Genomic DNA, 17,347 nt, shown 5'->3' on the forward strand with positions numbered 1-17,347 from the left:
GTGTGTGTGTGTCTGCAAAAAGAAGAGCGGGATGGTGGGGTATTACACTGATGTGCTCATTAAAACATGCTCACCGCACAATGTTTCAGCACCTGCACCCAACACAACGAACGCTTGCACACACTCATGCACGCACGCACGCACGCACGCACGCACATACACACACACACACACACACACACTTAGATTATCTGACCCACCAACTCAAACATGACTAAAATTTAGATACTAAAGACGTGGAAACAGAGCAGCCACAAAGACACAGAACAAGGCAGAAACAGAGGCAGCACGTGCTGTGATGCCTGGGAATATTATTAAATATATTAAACTGTTGTTCCTCGCTGGTTACGCAGTGGATCAGTTAACCAGCTATCACACTCTACTTGTCATTCTGGGCCACCTATCTGACGGGAGCGTACACGCCAAATGAAAAGTCACAAATGTCAGATGATTACTCATGTGACCCATAAGCCTGGCTGGACGTGACCTAGTTAGGTCAGACCCAGGTGACATTCAGCTAGACACCAAATGCAAGCTCAAACACACACCTTTGCACAATCAAATGCATACACATAAAGGGGGCCTGTTGTAACAAAAGCTACACAGCTTCACACACACAAACACAGACTGATACAACACTTAAGCACATTTTTTCTCTTTGATTTAATAGTTTGAAAGTAGTCGGCATATGCATGCATACTATAGTTATGCAGTGCTGTAGAAAAATTATTCTGCAAAGAAAAAGATTAAGTGGATCCATCACCAGCGTCCAGACAAGATTGTCCACAAGGGGCCTCACTCATAAAAACACATTAGCTTTTAGTTTGTGTATTGATTTTTAAAAATCATATGCTCAATATGATTTATATTGAGGCTGAGGGCCTTGGGAGTAATATAGACTAGAAAGTGTAAGCAATCTACACTAGTGGCATCACATTTTGTATTTAATAATTTGGACAATGTTGTAAGCTCAAAAGTTTCAAAACTGAGGACCCAAAGGTGCTTTCTCAGCAAGAAAAGTAAATGTGTGGCTTACACATAAAAATTTAAATACAACACAATGCCAGTGGCTTGAGAGAGTTGCTGTACAGGCAAAAAGCCAACTACGCATGCCCCCATGAATGCACGCACACACGCACACACACGCACGCACGCACGCACGCACACAGAATCTCCACAGTGATGTTGTGGAAAACAGGACGCTTGACCAATCACAACGAGCTCAGGAGCAGGAAGGAAGTCTGGGATCTGAGTTCAGTTTTTGCTGTTGAATGCTGTTGAATTGTATGTGTTTGCACAGAATGCAAACACGCACACACACTAACACAGAAATGAATTAGATGCATACTTTTGATATGTGCAGTTGAAAATATTGTACAAAAGCACACAGCAGGTCCATTCAGTAAAACAGTGACTCTCTTACAATCCCTTTCCAAAAACAATATTCCTCTTTTCTTTACCTTTTTTTCAAATTTTTTTTTTTTTAACTTGTATAATTTTGATCTTCTATGTCAGCTCCTTCTCCTCTTTTCCCCTATACATGTACGAGTTGTATCCAGGTGGCTGGACATACTCCTCAGACTTATCCCAGTCCGACACCCATCCAGACCCGGCTCCTCCTCCGCCAGTCCCTCCTCCATTAGAACCAACAACTGGTTGGTTCATGGCCCCGTACTGCCCGCCTCCGCGGTAGAGCTCATCTGTTTCATTGGCCAGTTCATCCTCATCGATAATACCGCACTTCTCCTCACTGGTGTCCTCTATATCCGCCCAAGACTGCTTTTCCCCTGATGCAAAGATACCTAGTGAGAAACAAATATCAGAATCAGAATAAGATTTACAATATATCAAAGTACTGCAAAAGGCATGAACGTAAATATAGAATAGAAATATTACAATAAAAAATATGTAAAATACACTATAACAAATACAGTATGTACAATATGATCAGCATTTAGACTGAGGTCTTCTGCACATGCCTCACAACACACTATATTCAAAGTCAAGTCATACCATAGAAAATCACTCCTCCGTAATGTACGAGTGAAGCTATTAGGAAGACACCCTGCCACTCTTCACGTGTCTGAAATTATGTAAAAAAGGTGTGGAACATAGGTGAGTTCCAAATGTTATACATGGCATTATAAAGTCAATACAAGTGAATGTTTATTTACCTTGTGTTTGGTCATGGCTCCCACTATGAGAGGACACACCATTCCAGATAATGTTCCCACCCCGTTTGAGATGCCCATCAGTATGCTGGCATATCGAGGGGCGATATCCAAGTGATTGACATTAAACCCTGAAGCAGATTTTTACAGATAGGGTTAGAAAAAAGATATTTATCACAACAACTGAGTAAAGGGACATCAATTAAGGGAGATATTTACTGATGCAGTTATAATCATCATGAAGAATTAAGTCAGCCCTTATCAGTATTAAAGGAATAGTTCGACATTTTGGGAAATACGCTTATTCGCTTCCTTTCCGAGAGTTAGATGAGAAGATCGATCCCTCTCATGTACAGTAAATATGTTGCTAAAGCCAGCAAACATACTTGTTTATAACTTCTTTTACCTGAGATAGCAAATCCACTGAAACCCACAGCGAGGACCAGGAAGGAAATGGCAACACCTTTTGTGTGAGAGTATCCCACCACCAGCAGGAGGGTGGCCTCCATCCCAAAACCTGAAACACATCCACATAAACACATCAAAAACTGATGAATGAATGAGGAAACTAATCCACAACTTTATTCTCTGTCTCAACTATAGACTGTAAAATTAAGGTCTCAACAAGCAATGGTCACTTGTTATACAGCAGTGCATTATAGTTATGTTTAAAATGGTACACGTGTCAATGCACATGCAGAAAAAAACCGAATGCAGCCTTTAGGTTGTGCTAAAATATTGATATGATTCCAGTACTGGCAGCTGCTGCACTTCAAACATTCTGAATGAAAGTTGCTGGGTAAAATGTTCCAGACAAATATTGTATTACTACATGTTAAGTCCTTAAAGCAACGCCAAAGATTCTTTTGTATACCTTAAAATAATGTTTCCAAAATCGTTTCAGTGGTTCATCAACTTGTAACAGGGTGAACGGCACTTCTGCATTTGCTTTGCCGCCATCTATCGGCTATAACCGCACTATGCAAGTTTGCCAGATTGTGTAGCGGATCTGTAGTTCGAATGAGACATAATAAATTACTATGACAGCGGTAATGGTAAATTCTGCTTCCAACCTGTAGGGAGACCGAAGAGGAAAAGTGCTTTGGTGTTGCTTTAAATTTCAGGACAATTATGGCAATTACTTAAATACACCTATAAAATGTAATTTATCTTGTCACTCTCACCTCCACAGTTCATGAGCTTCCTCACGTTGGTGGTGGTCATTAAATTGTGGGTTCTCAGGTAGTCTGCCAACTGGCCTCCAATAGGCACAATTATTGTCATCACCAGATGGGGCAAAGCTGACACCATGCCCACCTGAAAGAGGAAAGGGGGAGAGTGAGTTTATGAGAGTTATGTGCATGTGAGAAAGACACATGGGAATAGTGTTTTTATTCATTTGAGTGTTAGAAACAATGAAAGGCTGAAGGTTGAAGTTTTGTTTTGATAATAGCACATCGATCTGAATAATAATTCATGCTGATTAGTGCTCCTTAGAACTGAACTGAGGTAACGTGATCTAAATTATGACATAATATCAAAGAAAAGAGATAAGACAATAGGAGGTCAAATGGTAATTTCTTTTTTGGTGTTGTGGTGGTGTGGGGGTCTAAAATTCTGATCATACAGTATATCCATTCAAGCAGTCTCCCCCTCTCTCTACGCATTTCCTATCACCTCTACACTATCTACTAACAAATAAAATCAAAATACCCCCAAACATGCCAATGGCTTGTCATGGTAACCCTCAAACTCTTATTATCAGTCTTGTTTTTAAATAAAACATGGAAAAGAAAATTTGACACACACGAAAGAAAAATTACAGTATATAAATAACACTACACTCGTTTACACAACCTAAATGTGTTACTAGAATCTTCCTTCTTACTTGGTTTGTAGAGATGAGTCTGGGACTTTATTGATAGTTTAAATCCCTGAAACTGCTCATAATATTTAGGTATGGGGCTTACACAAACCCACACCCTAAAGAAGAATTCTGGTATTTTACAACCTGGGGTTTATATTCTTAATTGTGGCTTTTTTGCCTATGGGTCATAATAATGTTGCACTTCATCGTAAGAGATTTGGAAAACACAACTCGTGTATATCGCAGCAAGCAGTGCAAACGTCCTAAAGATTTTCAAATAATTTATATTTCATTTTATATTTATAACATTTTACATAAATAATTTAAAATGCTTAAGGGCAACGTCATTATGACCCATAGTCACAAGAGCCATAATTATAGGGAAAATACCAGCATTTCCCTTTAACTCCAATTGAAGTGACCTAGAGCAAAGCCTTAACACTTGAACTCTCCAGTGAAATTGCAGTTGGCTACGGTAGTCGACTGCAGCTTTGGGTATATTCCAATTGTGAGTAGACATTTCTGAAAAAAAATCAAACTATAGCTTCTGTAAAGAAGAAGAACAAAGTCTTTATAGCTGATATAATCTCACCTTGCTGATCTCAAAGCCAAATACTTCTTCAAAGTAGGCCGGCTGGCTGATGAGCAGCAGGTAGAAGGTCCAGCTCCTGCAGAAGTTGGCCACAATGATGGCGTAGACTGGCATGGAGGTGAAGAAGTGTCTCCATGGTGTTTTAAATTTCTGCCACCAAAAAGAATAAGATATAATGGGATTCTCTGACTTCACTAAAATGGATCAAGAACTAGAGAGTCAGCTGAACATGTATACATTCATGTGTAAATCTGCACTATCTGTGGTTGTGTGCAGGTCTATGAGACCTACATGCAGAGGATTAAGAAATGTTGCAGACTCTCCGATTGCCTCTTCAATGTACTTCCTCTCCTCCGGTGTAATAGTGGGATGAGCAGCGGGACTCTCATACGACACCAGAATCCAGAACAAATACCAGCATATCCCAAAGCTGCCTAGGAGAGGAAGAGAGATAGAAAGCAGAAGACATGGGTACAGCAGAGAAAGAGAAAGATAGTTAAAGGGTAAAGGAGTAAAAAGAGAGAAAATGAGAAGTAGCTGCTCAAGTTAAATTAAATTCCTTGAGAATTTAATAAAAGCTTTGCCATTTAGTCTTGATTGTAAGCAACAAAAACACAGTACTTAATGGATGTGGAAACATTTGCATCTGAACTGAGGAGTGTTAGTATATGTATTAATGTATTACTTGGTCAAAGTCATGCAGTAAGCAAACACATATTTCATTATAAGGACACTAACCATAGACATAGAATACTGAAGACCACCCAGTGTATTGCACCAGTATCCCTGCTAAAGGCATGGCCACCACCGCCCCTGCATAGGATCCTAAGAAGGAATCAAACAGAGAAAACCAACCAATTATTAATTTTCTCTCATAATCATGTAATCATTTCTACACTCAAAATGCTTAATATTTTTTGTTATTCACTGTAAATCCTACGGTGGCCCTGAAGTGCAAACCACGACAGCAAATCCCACAACACGACAGCAAATCGCCACAACATGACAGCAATTTGCCACAACAGGACTGCAAACCGACACAATACCACAGCTATTCACCACAACACAACAACAAATCCCATAACATGACAGCATTGGTAAGACTGAAACGGAAAGGGGAGGTACCTATTGGACACTGATCCTTGTCCTGATTGGTTGTGTGGCATATAGTATATTTTGGGGTACTTGGCACTGTTATTTTTTTATTGAATGTAGAATTTAATTCTGTATATTTGCAAAAATGACAGATACCCCCATTTAATGTATTCCTTATGTGAGTATAAAGGCATAAGATCATGTGTTGGAGTAAACTGTTGGTTTGCACTGCATTCTTCAGTTGGCCCAATGTCTGAATGAATGTTTGAGTAAATTTGCCTTTAAATTAACAGATAGCCCAAATATACTGTGTGCCAGTGCCAGACAACCAATCAGGATGAGGATCAGTTACCAATACGTACCGTTCCTTTCTGTTACTATTTCAGTCTCACCAATGCTATTATGTTGTGTTGTGGCGATTGCCATTGTGTTGTGGTGAAATGAAGCTCAGCGCAAATTCTTTCAGGAAGACGTCATTAACCCAATCACTACTCATTCTTAAATCAAATCAGCTGTTCAAGAAGTGACGCTGTCAGTTAAACCAATCAGACTTGGCCATGAGATTCAAGGGCCAATCACAGCCTTACAACTCTGCTTTAAATCTGTTCTCTCCTTGTGCTGTCAGCTGTCGTTGCAGGCAAAGCGCTCAACCCTCCTCCTCTCCTGCCGCCTCCGGCCGTGTGTTTCTCCCGGCTGACCGCTCCGTTGTCTCTTCGGTCCGGTCTTTGGTCTCTTCGCCGCCGCCACCAGTGTCTGGGCTCCATCGGGGAGTTATGTTCCTATTCCCTACCCCTTTAAGAAGATTAATTCGATGGAGTACAATCTCCAAAAGACTTTTTACATTCAATATCATACAGTTGTACAATAAATATCTTTGCATATCTGCAAACAAAGTCTATCCTGATTGAATTGCTGTCGTTGCTGTGGTGAATAGCTGTTGTGTTGTGACGATTTGCTGTCGTGTTATGACGATTTGCTGTCGTGTTGTGGGATTTGCTGTCATGTTTTGGTGAATTGTGTGGTGTTGGTGATTTGCTGTTGTGTTGTGTGATTTGCTGTCGTGTTGTTGTGAATTGCTGTTGTGTTGTGGTTAATTGCTGTAATGTTGCGGGATTTGCTGTTGTGCTGTGGCGATTTGCTGTCATATTGTGGGATTTGCTGTCGTGTTGTGGGATTTGCTGTCGTAGTTTGCACTTCAAAGCCACCGTAAAATCCACATAACATATTCAATACTTAAGCTTTGCAGGAACCTCTGGCAGCTCTATCTTTGCAACCTCATGTTCAAACTCACAGAACTTAACTTAAGTGGTGATCCCAAAGTTTCTGCAGATATCAGAGATATTGAATTTGGGGATACATGTGTCAGTAAGGTGAGAAATGTTACCACAAAAGGCTGTAGTGGCTAATCGACTTCTCTCAAGAGGAGGCGCCCACTTGGCCCAGATCCCGTGGCAGGCTGGGTATGATACACCCTGAAGGACACAATATAGTCAGGGAAACACTCTTGCATGTAGGACTAGTCTTACACAGAGCACATGTGACACATACTGTACCTCAACAAGACCCTGGCATATTCTGACCAATATGACGCAGCTGTAATGGCAGCGAGCAGCAGATGGAATCAGCATGTTGAGGGCGGATGTGGCCACTATAGCAAATCCAAACACTCTTAAACACACAAAAGACAAACAAGCAGATTGAATATTCAACAGTAACAACAGTAATTGTCTTCACCCACTTCAGTGTATATACTGTATACTTACCTTGTGTCCCTTGTCTGTTGCCAAATTGTTGTTGTACCTTGTTTCTCACTCTCCAGTATTATTCCTAGTGTCTCTTCCCTGTGTTTTTCTATGCCGGTTTTTGACCATGTTTTTGCCTGCCGTTTTTGTACCTTTGCCTCCACTGTACCTTTGTACAACTCCATTACCTGTTACATCTGCTTTGAGTCGTGCTTTTGGGTCCACTGTGCTTTGTGAAAACCATGTTGAATGTACTTTTCCTGAATTTATGTGTGGTTTGATACTCAATATTTGACAACTGATTTAAATAATTAGTCATACCCAGCACAAATGCCAATTTTTGTAATCAAATCAACCAATTTACACCAGATTACAGTGCCTGTATTGGAGAAGATATTATAAACATGAAAACATTTACCTGTTGGCTGCAAATTTTCGACATATAAAGCCACCCGGTATCTGTGTGACGATATAGCCCCAGAAGAAGGAGCCGTGGATCATCCCCACTGTCTCAGGGTCCCAGGTGAACTGTGCAGCCTGGAGAATAGAAGATATATGACTTTAACTTCATTCAATTAGAAATGTACTTACTTCAAAACAAAATAGATCAGTTGTATCAGAAGTCATCAGAACTTCTATTGTTCAACAACACTGTAATATTCCCTAACTAAAATGCAATATTTTGATGTACTTCCTAGCTTAGTAAATCTGTCTGTATGATAATTTATTATTATTATTATTATTATTATTATTATTATTATTATTATTATTATTATTATTATTATTATTATAGCTTTCAGTTCCAAAATGAGAAGGCAAAGTGGTGAGTAGGAAAGAAGGCACAATTACAGTACAGAATGTTTGCTTACATTGTATCACTCATGTTTAATTTATATGTAAGTACATGTGGCCTGAGAAATTTTTTTTCTCTATCATTCATTTCATTCTTTTATTAAAAAAATATGTATTGGCATTACTCAGCCTCTAAGCAGAAATAAAGCAGATCATAGAGAGACAGAAACAAATCCTAATAAATAATGCAAATGTCCTTGTCAAAGGCAGACTGATGCAGTGAATCAAAGAGCTTTGATTTCTGTTTTTGCCACTTACCACAAGTACTTCCTTATTGCCTTTGTAGACAGTGTGGTCATTCACCATGCTTACAATGGCCACACCCAGGTTGCACCGGATGCCAAAAGAGATGCAAAATCCCAGGCCAGACAGGATGGCGATGATGTACCTCCTCGGCAAGCCAAAGCAGGTACAGTCCACCACCGGCAGCTCCTTCTCCTCCACCAGCTCAGGACGTCCCTCAGCTGATAATTCAATGGTTTCTCCATTGGGCTGCCGCTTGTCAATCAGCCTAAGGGGAGACACAGAGACCGAGCGTGCAGGAAAGGAGAACTACAAACCAGCCTCTGCACTTACATAATGTGGATCAAAAGGCTTCCAAATCTATTTCTATTTGCAGTAATATTGCTGCCATGAAAAACAATACATTTTGGGTTTATCTGTTGGTATAGACAACACTTAAGTTTGCAGTGATGCACTTGTGAGTTGAACACAGTGTAACAGGTTAACACTGCGAAGTTATGCATCTTTATAATACTGATTCTTTAAACAGCCTGATTAGGATAGGTGCTAGTGGGGTGACATGCTGATGCTGACCTGGTGTCAGCAAACAGCTTGTCTTCATCTTCATGTACATCTTCCAGACACCACATTGATCTCTGCCTTTCTCGGCGAGAAGCAATTTACAATATTTTCACAAATGGGAGGAAGATGCTATATTTTTTGTTGTTTTGAGGCTGTGGCAAAGTATATATTATTTATTTCACTGCAGGGTCTTTGTAAAATGTGTATACATTTCACTGACTTTCTCTCTCTCTACCTCTCTCACCCCCCCCACACACACACACACACACACACACACACACACACACACACACACACACACACACACACCTCCATGCAGACAACATGCACCATGTTGGGGTTGTGTCTGACTAAGCACGACCCAGTGTGTGGAAGCAGCTGTCACTAGTGGAGGAGCAGAGTTAGCTACGGCAGCACCCCCCAGTGTCCGCTCCTTCAGGACACCTGGTACCTGCTGCCATACTGGTGCTGTTTAAGACATCCACTCTCTCAGACAAAGGAGCTCTCTGGAGACCTATATCTAACCACATCATGAACGTTTTTAGATGGTGAACAGAGATAATGAAAGCAGTGAAAGAACCTGAAATTTAATTTCCAAAAATACATCCATTCTGTCAAACACACATTTTTTTGTGCCAACCATGGAACTTCTGCGTCTCCCTTTAAATTATTTTGGCATTTGTTGTTATAAGATGCTTGTTATAGGCTGTTAGGCTGGCCCTTTTTGTCAAGTGGTGAGTGTCACTTTTTTCCACCGAGTCAAACAGAGACTTCAGGAAAGCGGCCATCTGTGTATCAACCCCTCCCCCCCACACACACACACACACACACACTTAAGTACATGCTTTCTGCAGATACATTTCTCAGATTAAATTAGACATAGTGCCACACGTTCTAGTTTATGTTTTAGCCTTAACCTGAGTGTGTTTTTTTTTGAGTAGGTGTGAGTTCACAGCAAAATGCATTTGTGTGTCAGGATCAGCCCCACTTTCCATTGGGCTGATCCAGTTAGTCAGTGAGCTGGAGAATTATGCACAGAAACGGGCACAATCATAAAAAGGATTTGTTCAATGTGACGAAGATGGTTGTATTTTTAAAAACTTGCTTTAAATTCAAGCTTTAATAAGATCCCAAAACAAGTGTTATTGCATTAAATTCAGCTCAATGTGTTTCAAGCAAACGTTCAAGGCAATTCATCTCTCACACCGAAAATCCAAGATAACTTATTCACGCACGCTAACACAAGACAAGTCAGACTCTGACGCTGCTAAATTATTCATGTGTTTTTGGTTGAGATAAATAATTCACTCAAGCTTTTACACCATGATCTGTCACTATCTATCTATCTATCTATCTATCTATCTATCTATCTATCTATCTATACACTCTCATCCAGCAACTCGTTATATTTCTCTATGCATGTGGATTTCACTCCCTCACCCATTTTCACACAGCAGACTGCATAATCTCTTTGCTATCTATGCAATACCATATATGCCAGTATAATGATGTATAAATCAAAATGGGGTCCAACATGAGATAGTGTACTTGTTAAGTAAAACACAATGCACAACAGAAAAGTAATAGTACTTTGTAAAGCAACATTTGGGGAATTTGTAAGAGATTAGAGAGGCTGCATCATCTCTCTCTCTCTCTCTCTCTCTCTCTCTCTCTCTCTCTCTCTCTCTCTCTCTCTCTCTCTCTCTCTCTCTCTCTCTCCCTCTCTCTGTTAATCTCTTACCACATTCAGATTAGGATTACAAAAATGATTTACTTCCGGAAATGAATATGGAAGGACAGACTAGTGCTTGGCGTGGTTCGGCATGCTTCTTCCTCTATCACGACACACTGTAGAGTTCATGCATTTTTTGTGTAGGTAAAGACCAGAAGACAGCTATATATTTGATAGAAGGGGCACAGGCCTGCAGACAAGGAGCTTTAGCAATGTACACAAGTAACAGAGATATGACATTGTTCCAAATTATGTAAATCAATGCAAAAAGTTGATCAAAAAAGATGACGTGACACAAAGGAAGGTGTGCACATTCTTCTTCTGATGAATCAGTTGGCCAAACAAAATAAACAAACATGCTGACTCGCCCCGAGTTAGGTTGCAGGAGGATTCTCATTAAACCTCACGACAGATTGCAGCCTGACACCACACATACGCTACCAGCTAACGAGGCTAGCCCACAGCAAAAATTACCGTTAATTACACATGCTTCCCACTAACGGGCAATCTCACTCTAATGTGTGTGTTTGTGAAAGTCATTCAAAATAGCTGAGTAGCAGAGTGATGTTTTAAGGTGGTAGTGAAGGTGTACTGGTACTTTCACTTCCAAACAAATACAGTCATTTAACATAAATCAGCATTTGGCAGTATGCCTGCAAGCCAGCACATAACTTGTAAAACAAGTACAGGTATGAAACAGAGAAAAGAAGCGTTGTCCCTGGACATTTGCCATCGTGTGAGGCTTACTACAGTGTGAGCTTGCACTCAGCTGATGTATCTTCTCTCGTTAGCATAGCGAGGACCTGATTGGTCTCAGCTGGCAACAATTAATGAGCCAGAGAGCATAAGCAGGCAGGAGTCCCGTGACCACAGGCTCTCTGGAATATCATAATTACAATAGTAACAGGCTCAGTAACAAATCAAACTGAGCTCATATCTGTGCCTTACACCTGAGCAAAAAAATGCAAAATTCAACCAACTAAAAGCCTGAATTAAAATCTGACATGAAATGTACAAAGTCAACCTGACAGAGTCGATCAAAGAAATTTTGTCTAAAAATGAATAGACGTCATGCCTTAACACAATGGATTTTAACTATTTGATTAAATTAACATAATTTATAATAGATTCATTGTTTTGTTTATAAAAAATAAGAAAATGAGTAAAAAATGCTATAATGTAATAATTAGTTAATGTATTTATGCATCTTATTTTATTCAATGAACAGTCCAAAACCCAAATATTTTTAGTTTTACTCTTATATATGACAAAGATATCCTCACATCAAATAATTAACTAAACATTGTCGCTCTTATGAATTCATCTGAACCTCCCACCCGCTGAGCCCACAAACCATTTTTTAATCAAACAAGGACTATTTATTCATATATAATGTGAAACTCTGTAAAGGTTTTACATTTGCTGTTAGATTGTTAGAATGTATTAATAAATGTGCTTAATTTGTGATTTTGCAATAATAATAAAAAAAAAGCTATGACAAAATAAAACCGTGACTCTCACATGCTGGTTGGTGACCTGGGACTTTTGTTACCCTGTATATTAAATTCACCAATTCACAGAGCGTTTTGTGTAATCCTCTGATAAGAGGATGATAGAGAGAGAGAGACAGAGAGAGAGAGAGAGAGAGAAAGAGAGAGAGAGAGAGAGAGAGAGAGAGGGAGAGAGAGAGAGAGAGAGAGAGAGAGAGAGAGAGAGAGAGAGACAGCAACAACAGAGGTTGACAGTAAAAATATTATATAATGCCAGACGCCCTGGACATTATTTGTTGATTGTGCTGAAACATACTTTTCTTTCCTCATGCCAGGACACCCAATGTAGTACTGTAGTCTACAAGTGATTTATCGCTTATTTGCCCTCTATTTGTAGGCCAGGCATTTGGAAGTATGGGTGGAAGCTTGAGGAATGTTTTAATTTTGAAATCGTAATTATTTGCCATTTCGATAGTGGTGTCTCCTCCTCCCTCTGCAAACCTCTCACTCTCCCTGAGCTGAACAGATTGGGTCTCGGTGGGACTGAGTCACCCAGGGAGAAACCCTGTGGACGCACGCACGCACGCACACACACACACACACACACACACACACACACACACACACACACACACACACACACACACACACACACACACACACACACACACACACACACACACACACACAGTGTTTCTCACTGCATGCCCAGTTCCCATTCTGTTGTGTTTTCAAACTCAAACCCAATAACGCATGGAGGCAGCATAAATATGAAAAAATGAGGCATTACTGACATCATGGATACAAATTGCATCGCTGCCAATAACAAGTCATGCTGAGCAGCTGACTTTCCAAACTGCTCAGCTCAGACAGAAAGACAAAAGATCAAGACAGAGAACACAAGCAGAAGTGTCTCAAATGTAGCATTTTGGTGTCTTTAAAATTCTTTAAGTCTACAAAAAAATCCTGTTTGCTCTCATTCATTCACTGAGTGAAAGGGCCCTGTAGAATGGCATTCTTTATGGGCCCCTCCCCGCATCCACAGATATACTTCTTTTTGGGCCCTACTCACAGGAAGGCCCTGGGTACTCAGTCCCCTTCGCCCCCAGTTCGCCCCCCCTGGATGTACCCCCTTAAATTCTGAAGAATTTCTACTCCTGTATCATTGAGAGTGTCCTGACGAGGAACAGCACCTAACGGGACTGCAAGGCCCTGGAGAGAGTGGTTCGATTGGCTAAAGCCTAAAGGATATTTACAGGCGTTACAAGAAAAAGGCTAGGAGAATCATTAAAGATCCAAACCACCAGGGTAACCTTTTCTCCCTGTTGAGGTCGGGTAAAAGATATTGGACACACCAGACCAGCAGAAGCTCAGTAGGAGTTCCACCCTCAGGCCACTAGGATTTAAAATAATAGAAACACTGCCTAAGACATCAGGAAACCCCCTTGATTGTGCACATGCACAGAGAAGTGAAGTCAAGTAGCAAATCTGCTCTGTCTCTAGATGTACTTGAAGAATTCAAATCAAGAACATAGTGTAATATTCAATATTATTGACAATAATTCTTACATTCATAAGAATGCTATGCAGTAATTAAAATGATGCCAAAACGTATGCAGTTATTGCAGTTTCCAAAGCCTAAATGGTAAAAAAATCATTATTTGAATATTTTATTTAGACCACTTTTCAGACCACTGGAAATGTAGCACTCCGCCACAAGTAAAATGGATTAAAAATGGATTACTTGCTATGTTCTGTATTGCCTTGTGCATAGTGAAACACAAGCTCTCCCTGTGTGGCCATGCAATGTAATCCAAATTCACAACTGAAGTATTTTAATAAACCTATATGTGACTTTTTAATGGCATGCTATTAAAAACTTACAACATACAGTCTGACGAGAAGACATTTGTAGTGTGATTATATTTCATGGAGGGCTGTGGAGTAATTCCTTGGCATGAGGAGATGAATAGATGATATTTAGGCATTGATTTGAAGACGATAACAGAGGGAATAGTGAGAGAAGAAATGCAGAGTACACTTGACCTTACAGTGATGAAGTTTATGCTTACCTAGTGGAGTTTAATATAGAAACAGGAGATGCATTCTGATGGAGAAAATGTTTAAATAATAGATGAACTCCTGGCTGCTTTCATCAGGAGGGATTTTGTCTGTGAAGTGGTGAGATTGCACACAAACACACCCATCTACAGTGCAGGGATGTCCTGTGTGTATATATATATATATATATATATATACACAGGACATCCTGTGTATTTATATATATATATACACACACAGATGCGTGCCTCAAAACATGCATTTTCCACATCAATTCTAAACAGAAATAGTCACTTTTTCTTTTTAAACCGTTGCCTGTACCTAATACTGTGGCACCATAAAACCAGAGTTCACTGGCTTAGCCGGGGAAACGCCAACGAAAATATAGCATCAGCTGTGGCCATCTACACGCTTGGCTCACAACCTGTAAAAGAGAAAAAGCCTGAGATTTGCATGTCCATTAATCTGAGAGACCCCGATAGGCTGAAAGTTATCTGTGCTGGTGTCTCAATGGCTCAATGGATGGAGGATGGAGGATGGAGGAGGAGGAGGAGATGAGGAGATGGAGGGAGCGGCTGGAGGAAGTGACATGGGCTGGGATGGAGTGAGTGGGAGGGGAGAGTTTAGGGATTTGCGTGGCTCGACAGCTGGACTAAAAAACAGGCTATTTCAGGACGGGATTTATACGTTTGGTTGCTACCTCAAATCCTGAGAGCGTGAAAGCTTAAAGCAATGGTTATTGCATGAGGTACTATCAATGTCTTTAATCTCTCTTTTTTGACGGAAAAATAATAATATTATCAGAACACCAATCTGTTTTGCAACTTATGTATTAAATGTATTCACATGTACAGTATCTAGTGCTTTAACACATTTATGAATAATAGACTGCAGTGATAATGATCTTTAAAAGAAATTACACTGCCAGAGACATGAACTGGTCAAGGTCAGCTTCTTTATTAACCATCTCAAAGAGCTACTGAGTGTCATGTAAAGGCTGTAGAGGTGATACAGATGTACAGATTTCCTTTTATTACTATAGGACTACAATTATTTTAGAAAATGTCAAAATGGTTAATAGAAATGTCCATCACAAATTTCCTACAGTCCATGTGTGACATTTTTAAATTGCTTGTTTTGTCAATCCAACAGTCCACAACCCCAAGTATTCCATTTTCCATAACATAAGATGCAGAACACTGTCTGAAGTAGTTCTACTGCAAGTGACTAGATACGTAACATTTTTGCAACAAAAACAATTACTCATAAGATTAATCGATTATCAAAATATTTTCCATTAAGTTTCTGTTGATCAACTAATCAATAAACCGACTAATCACTATACAAGAATTACTATAATGATTATTATGGTTAACAGATAGATAGATAGATAGATAGATAGATAGATAGATAGATAGATAGATAGATAGATAGATAGATATATAGATAGATAGATAGGGCTTTGGTTCCATCTGTCAAGGTTCTCATTCAGAAAACGCACGGACACATTATGTAACCACACTTACACACTCGTCTGAAACACCAATTTAGGCTAATCAGTCCACTTTGAGCGGTGCTAAATTTGACAAAAACAAACAAACAAACAAACGGGAAAGCAAGAGTCTCAGAGACAACAGCCATCCATGACTTTTAAAGTAAATGTGTGCAACAAAGCATCAAGCCACAACGAGAATAGCCTACCTCTTGTCCCTCAGGCGCTTTCACTGCACACTTTTATTCCGACGACATCTCCATCAATTACTTAAGTTTTTGCTATGGTGGTTTCTGTCGTAATTTGTTTGATTATGTCCAAATAAAAATGAAATATCCATGAAAAGACAGCCAAGAATTTCAATCCAATTACTGCACTATGTGTTGCGCAAAGCTGGACTTTTAACGCTATACCTAAATGGTTAAACCTCTCCACCCAACAGTCGCCTCTTTTCTCAGGTGAAATCAACATCGAACAAACTTTTTCTCCACTAGTTAGGCTACTGTTTGGGAGGAGAGAGGATGGGAACCCGCAGCATAATGAACTGCTGTGTCCCGCAGAACAAAATCCGCAAACGCGTGAAAATGGGGAAAAGTCAGAGGTGGAGTGAGGGATATTTGAAATAGGTGTGTACCTGTTAATTTTCCCCAGAGTTTTGGCCGCGACCGCCTTAAACCTATCTGGTCGGATATCCATCCTTGCAGCTTCTTGACCCGGCCGGTGTACTGATGTCCCGCGCGCCCTCCTGTCCTGCCTGAACGCGCACAGTCCTCTCTCTGTCTATCCCTCCCTCTCTCCTCCCTCCCTACCCGCACCACACTCCACTTTACTCTCAGATGGGCCACAGAAAGGTGTAGGCCTTTCTGGTCCACCGTAACAAATGGCATGCAGCTGGTCTTTATTGGATTTATGGTGTGGACTATGGGAATATGGATGATATCGAATATTCAAGTCTTTTGTGCCAGGTTTAAACCTAGGAATATTGCCACCAACCTGAGAAAGCAATAAAGTTGAAAATACAGGGCAAACTTATTAAACAAACCCCAATTGGGCTGTGGCACAAACCATATACATTTCCTACAATTGTTTATATTATGATTTTTTTTTCTGTTTTGGCTAAAGTGGGATAATAAGGGCATTCCTGTGTGTGTGATGGGAAAGAACGTTCAGGTTTGCCACTTGCCTATTTTCCCTGCAACCTCTTCATTTTCATTTATACTGTATTTTGCGATTCTCTGCAGTTATTGGCAGCCAACATTTGTTAATTTATAAAATCCAATCCCACCAAAGCTCCACACTGTAAAAAGCACATGCAAAAAAACATCGCTAAAATATAATTGTTACTCTTGTTTTTTTTCTTAATCTAAATAAACACAAACAATCATATGTCCATACTCAACATCCTCATCAATATTATCTTTGAGATTTGTAAGGTGTTAACAGGTTTGA

The 17,347-nt window shown here is 40.0% G+C and overlaps 1 protein-coding gene across 1 annotated transcript; it reads right to left on the reverse strand.

Annotated features, from left to right (window-relative positions):
* Window positions 1–1,183: 1,183 nt before the first annotated feature.
* On the reverse strand, window positions 1,184–16,597 carry slc17a7a (solute carrier family 17 member 7a). Its single transcript, XM_028600246.1, has 13 exons — window positions 16,533–16,597; window positions 8,578–8,830; window positions 7,886–8,004; window positions 7,279–7,393; window positions 7,110–7,197; window positions 5,369–5,455; window positions 4,922–5,064; window positions 4,631–4,780; window positions 3,356–3,488; window positions 2,578–2,688; window positions 2,175–2,302; window positions 2,014–2,083; window positions 1,184–1,802 (listed from the first exon to the last, which is right to left on the reverse strand). Exons 1-13 carry the CDS (start codon window positions 16,592–16,594, stop codon window positions 1,507–1,509), a joined length of 1,755 nt encoding a protein of 584 aa, XP_028456047.1. The 5' UTR covers window positions 16,595–16,597; the 3' UTR covers window positions 1,184–1,506.
* Window positions 16,598–17,347: the final 750 nt, after the last annotated feature.

This window comes from Perca flavescens, chromosome 15 (assembly GCF_004354835.1).
Source record: "Perca flavescens isolate YP-PL-M2 chromosome 15, PFLA_1.0, whole genome shotgun sequence".
NCBI lineage: Eukaryota > Metazoa > Chordata > Actinopteri > Perciformes > Percidae > Perca > Perca flavescens.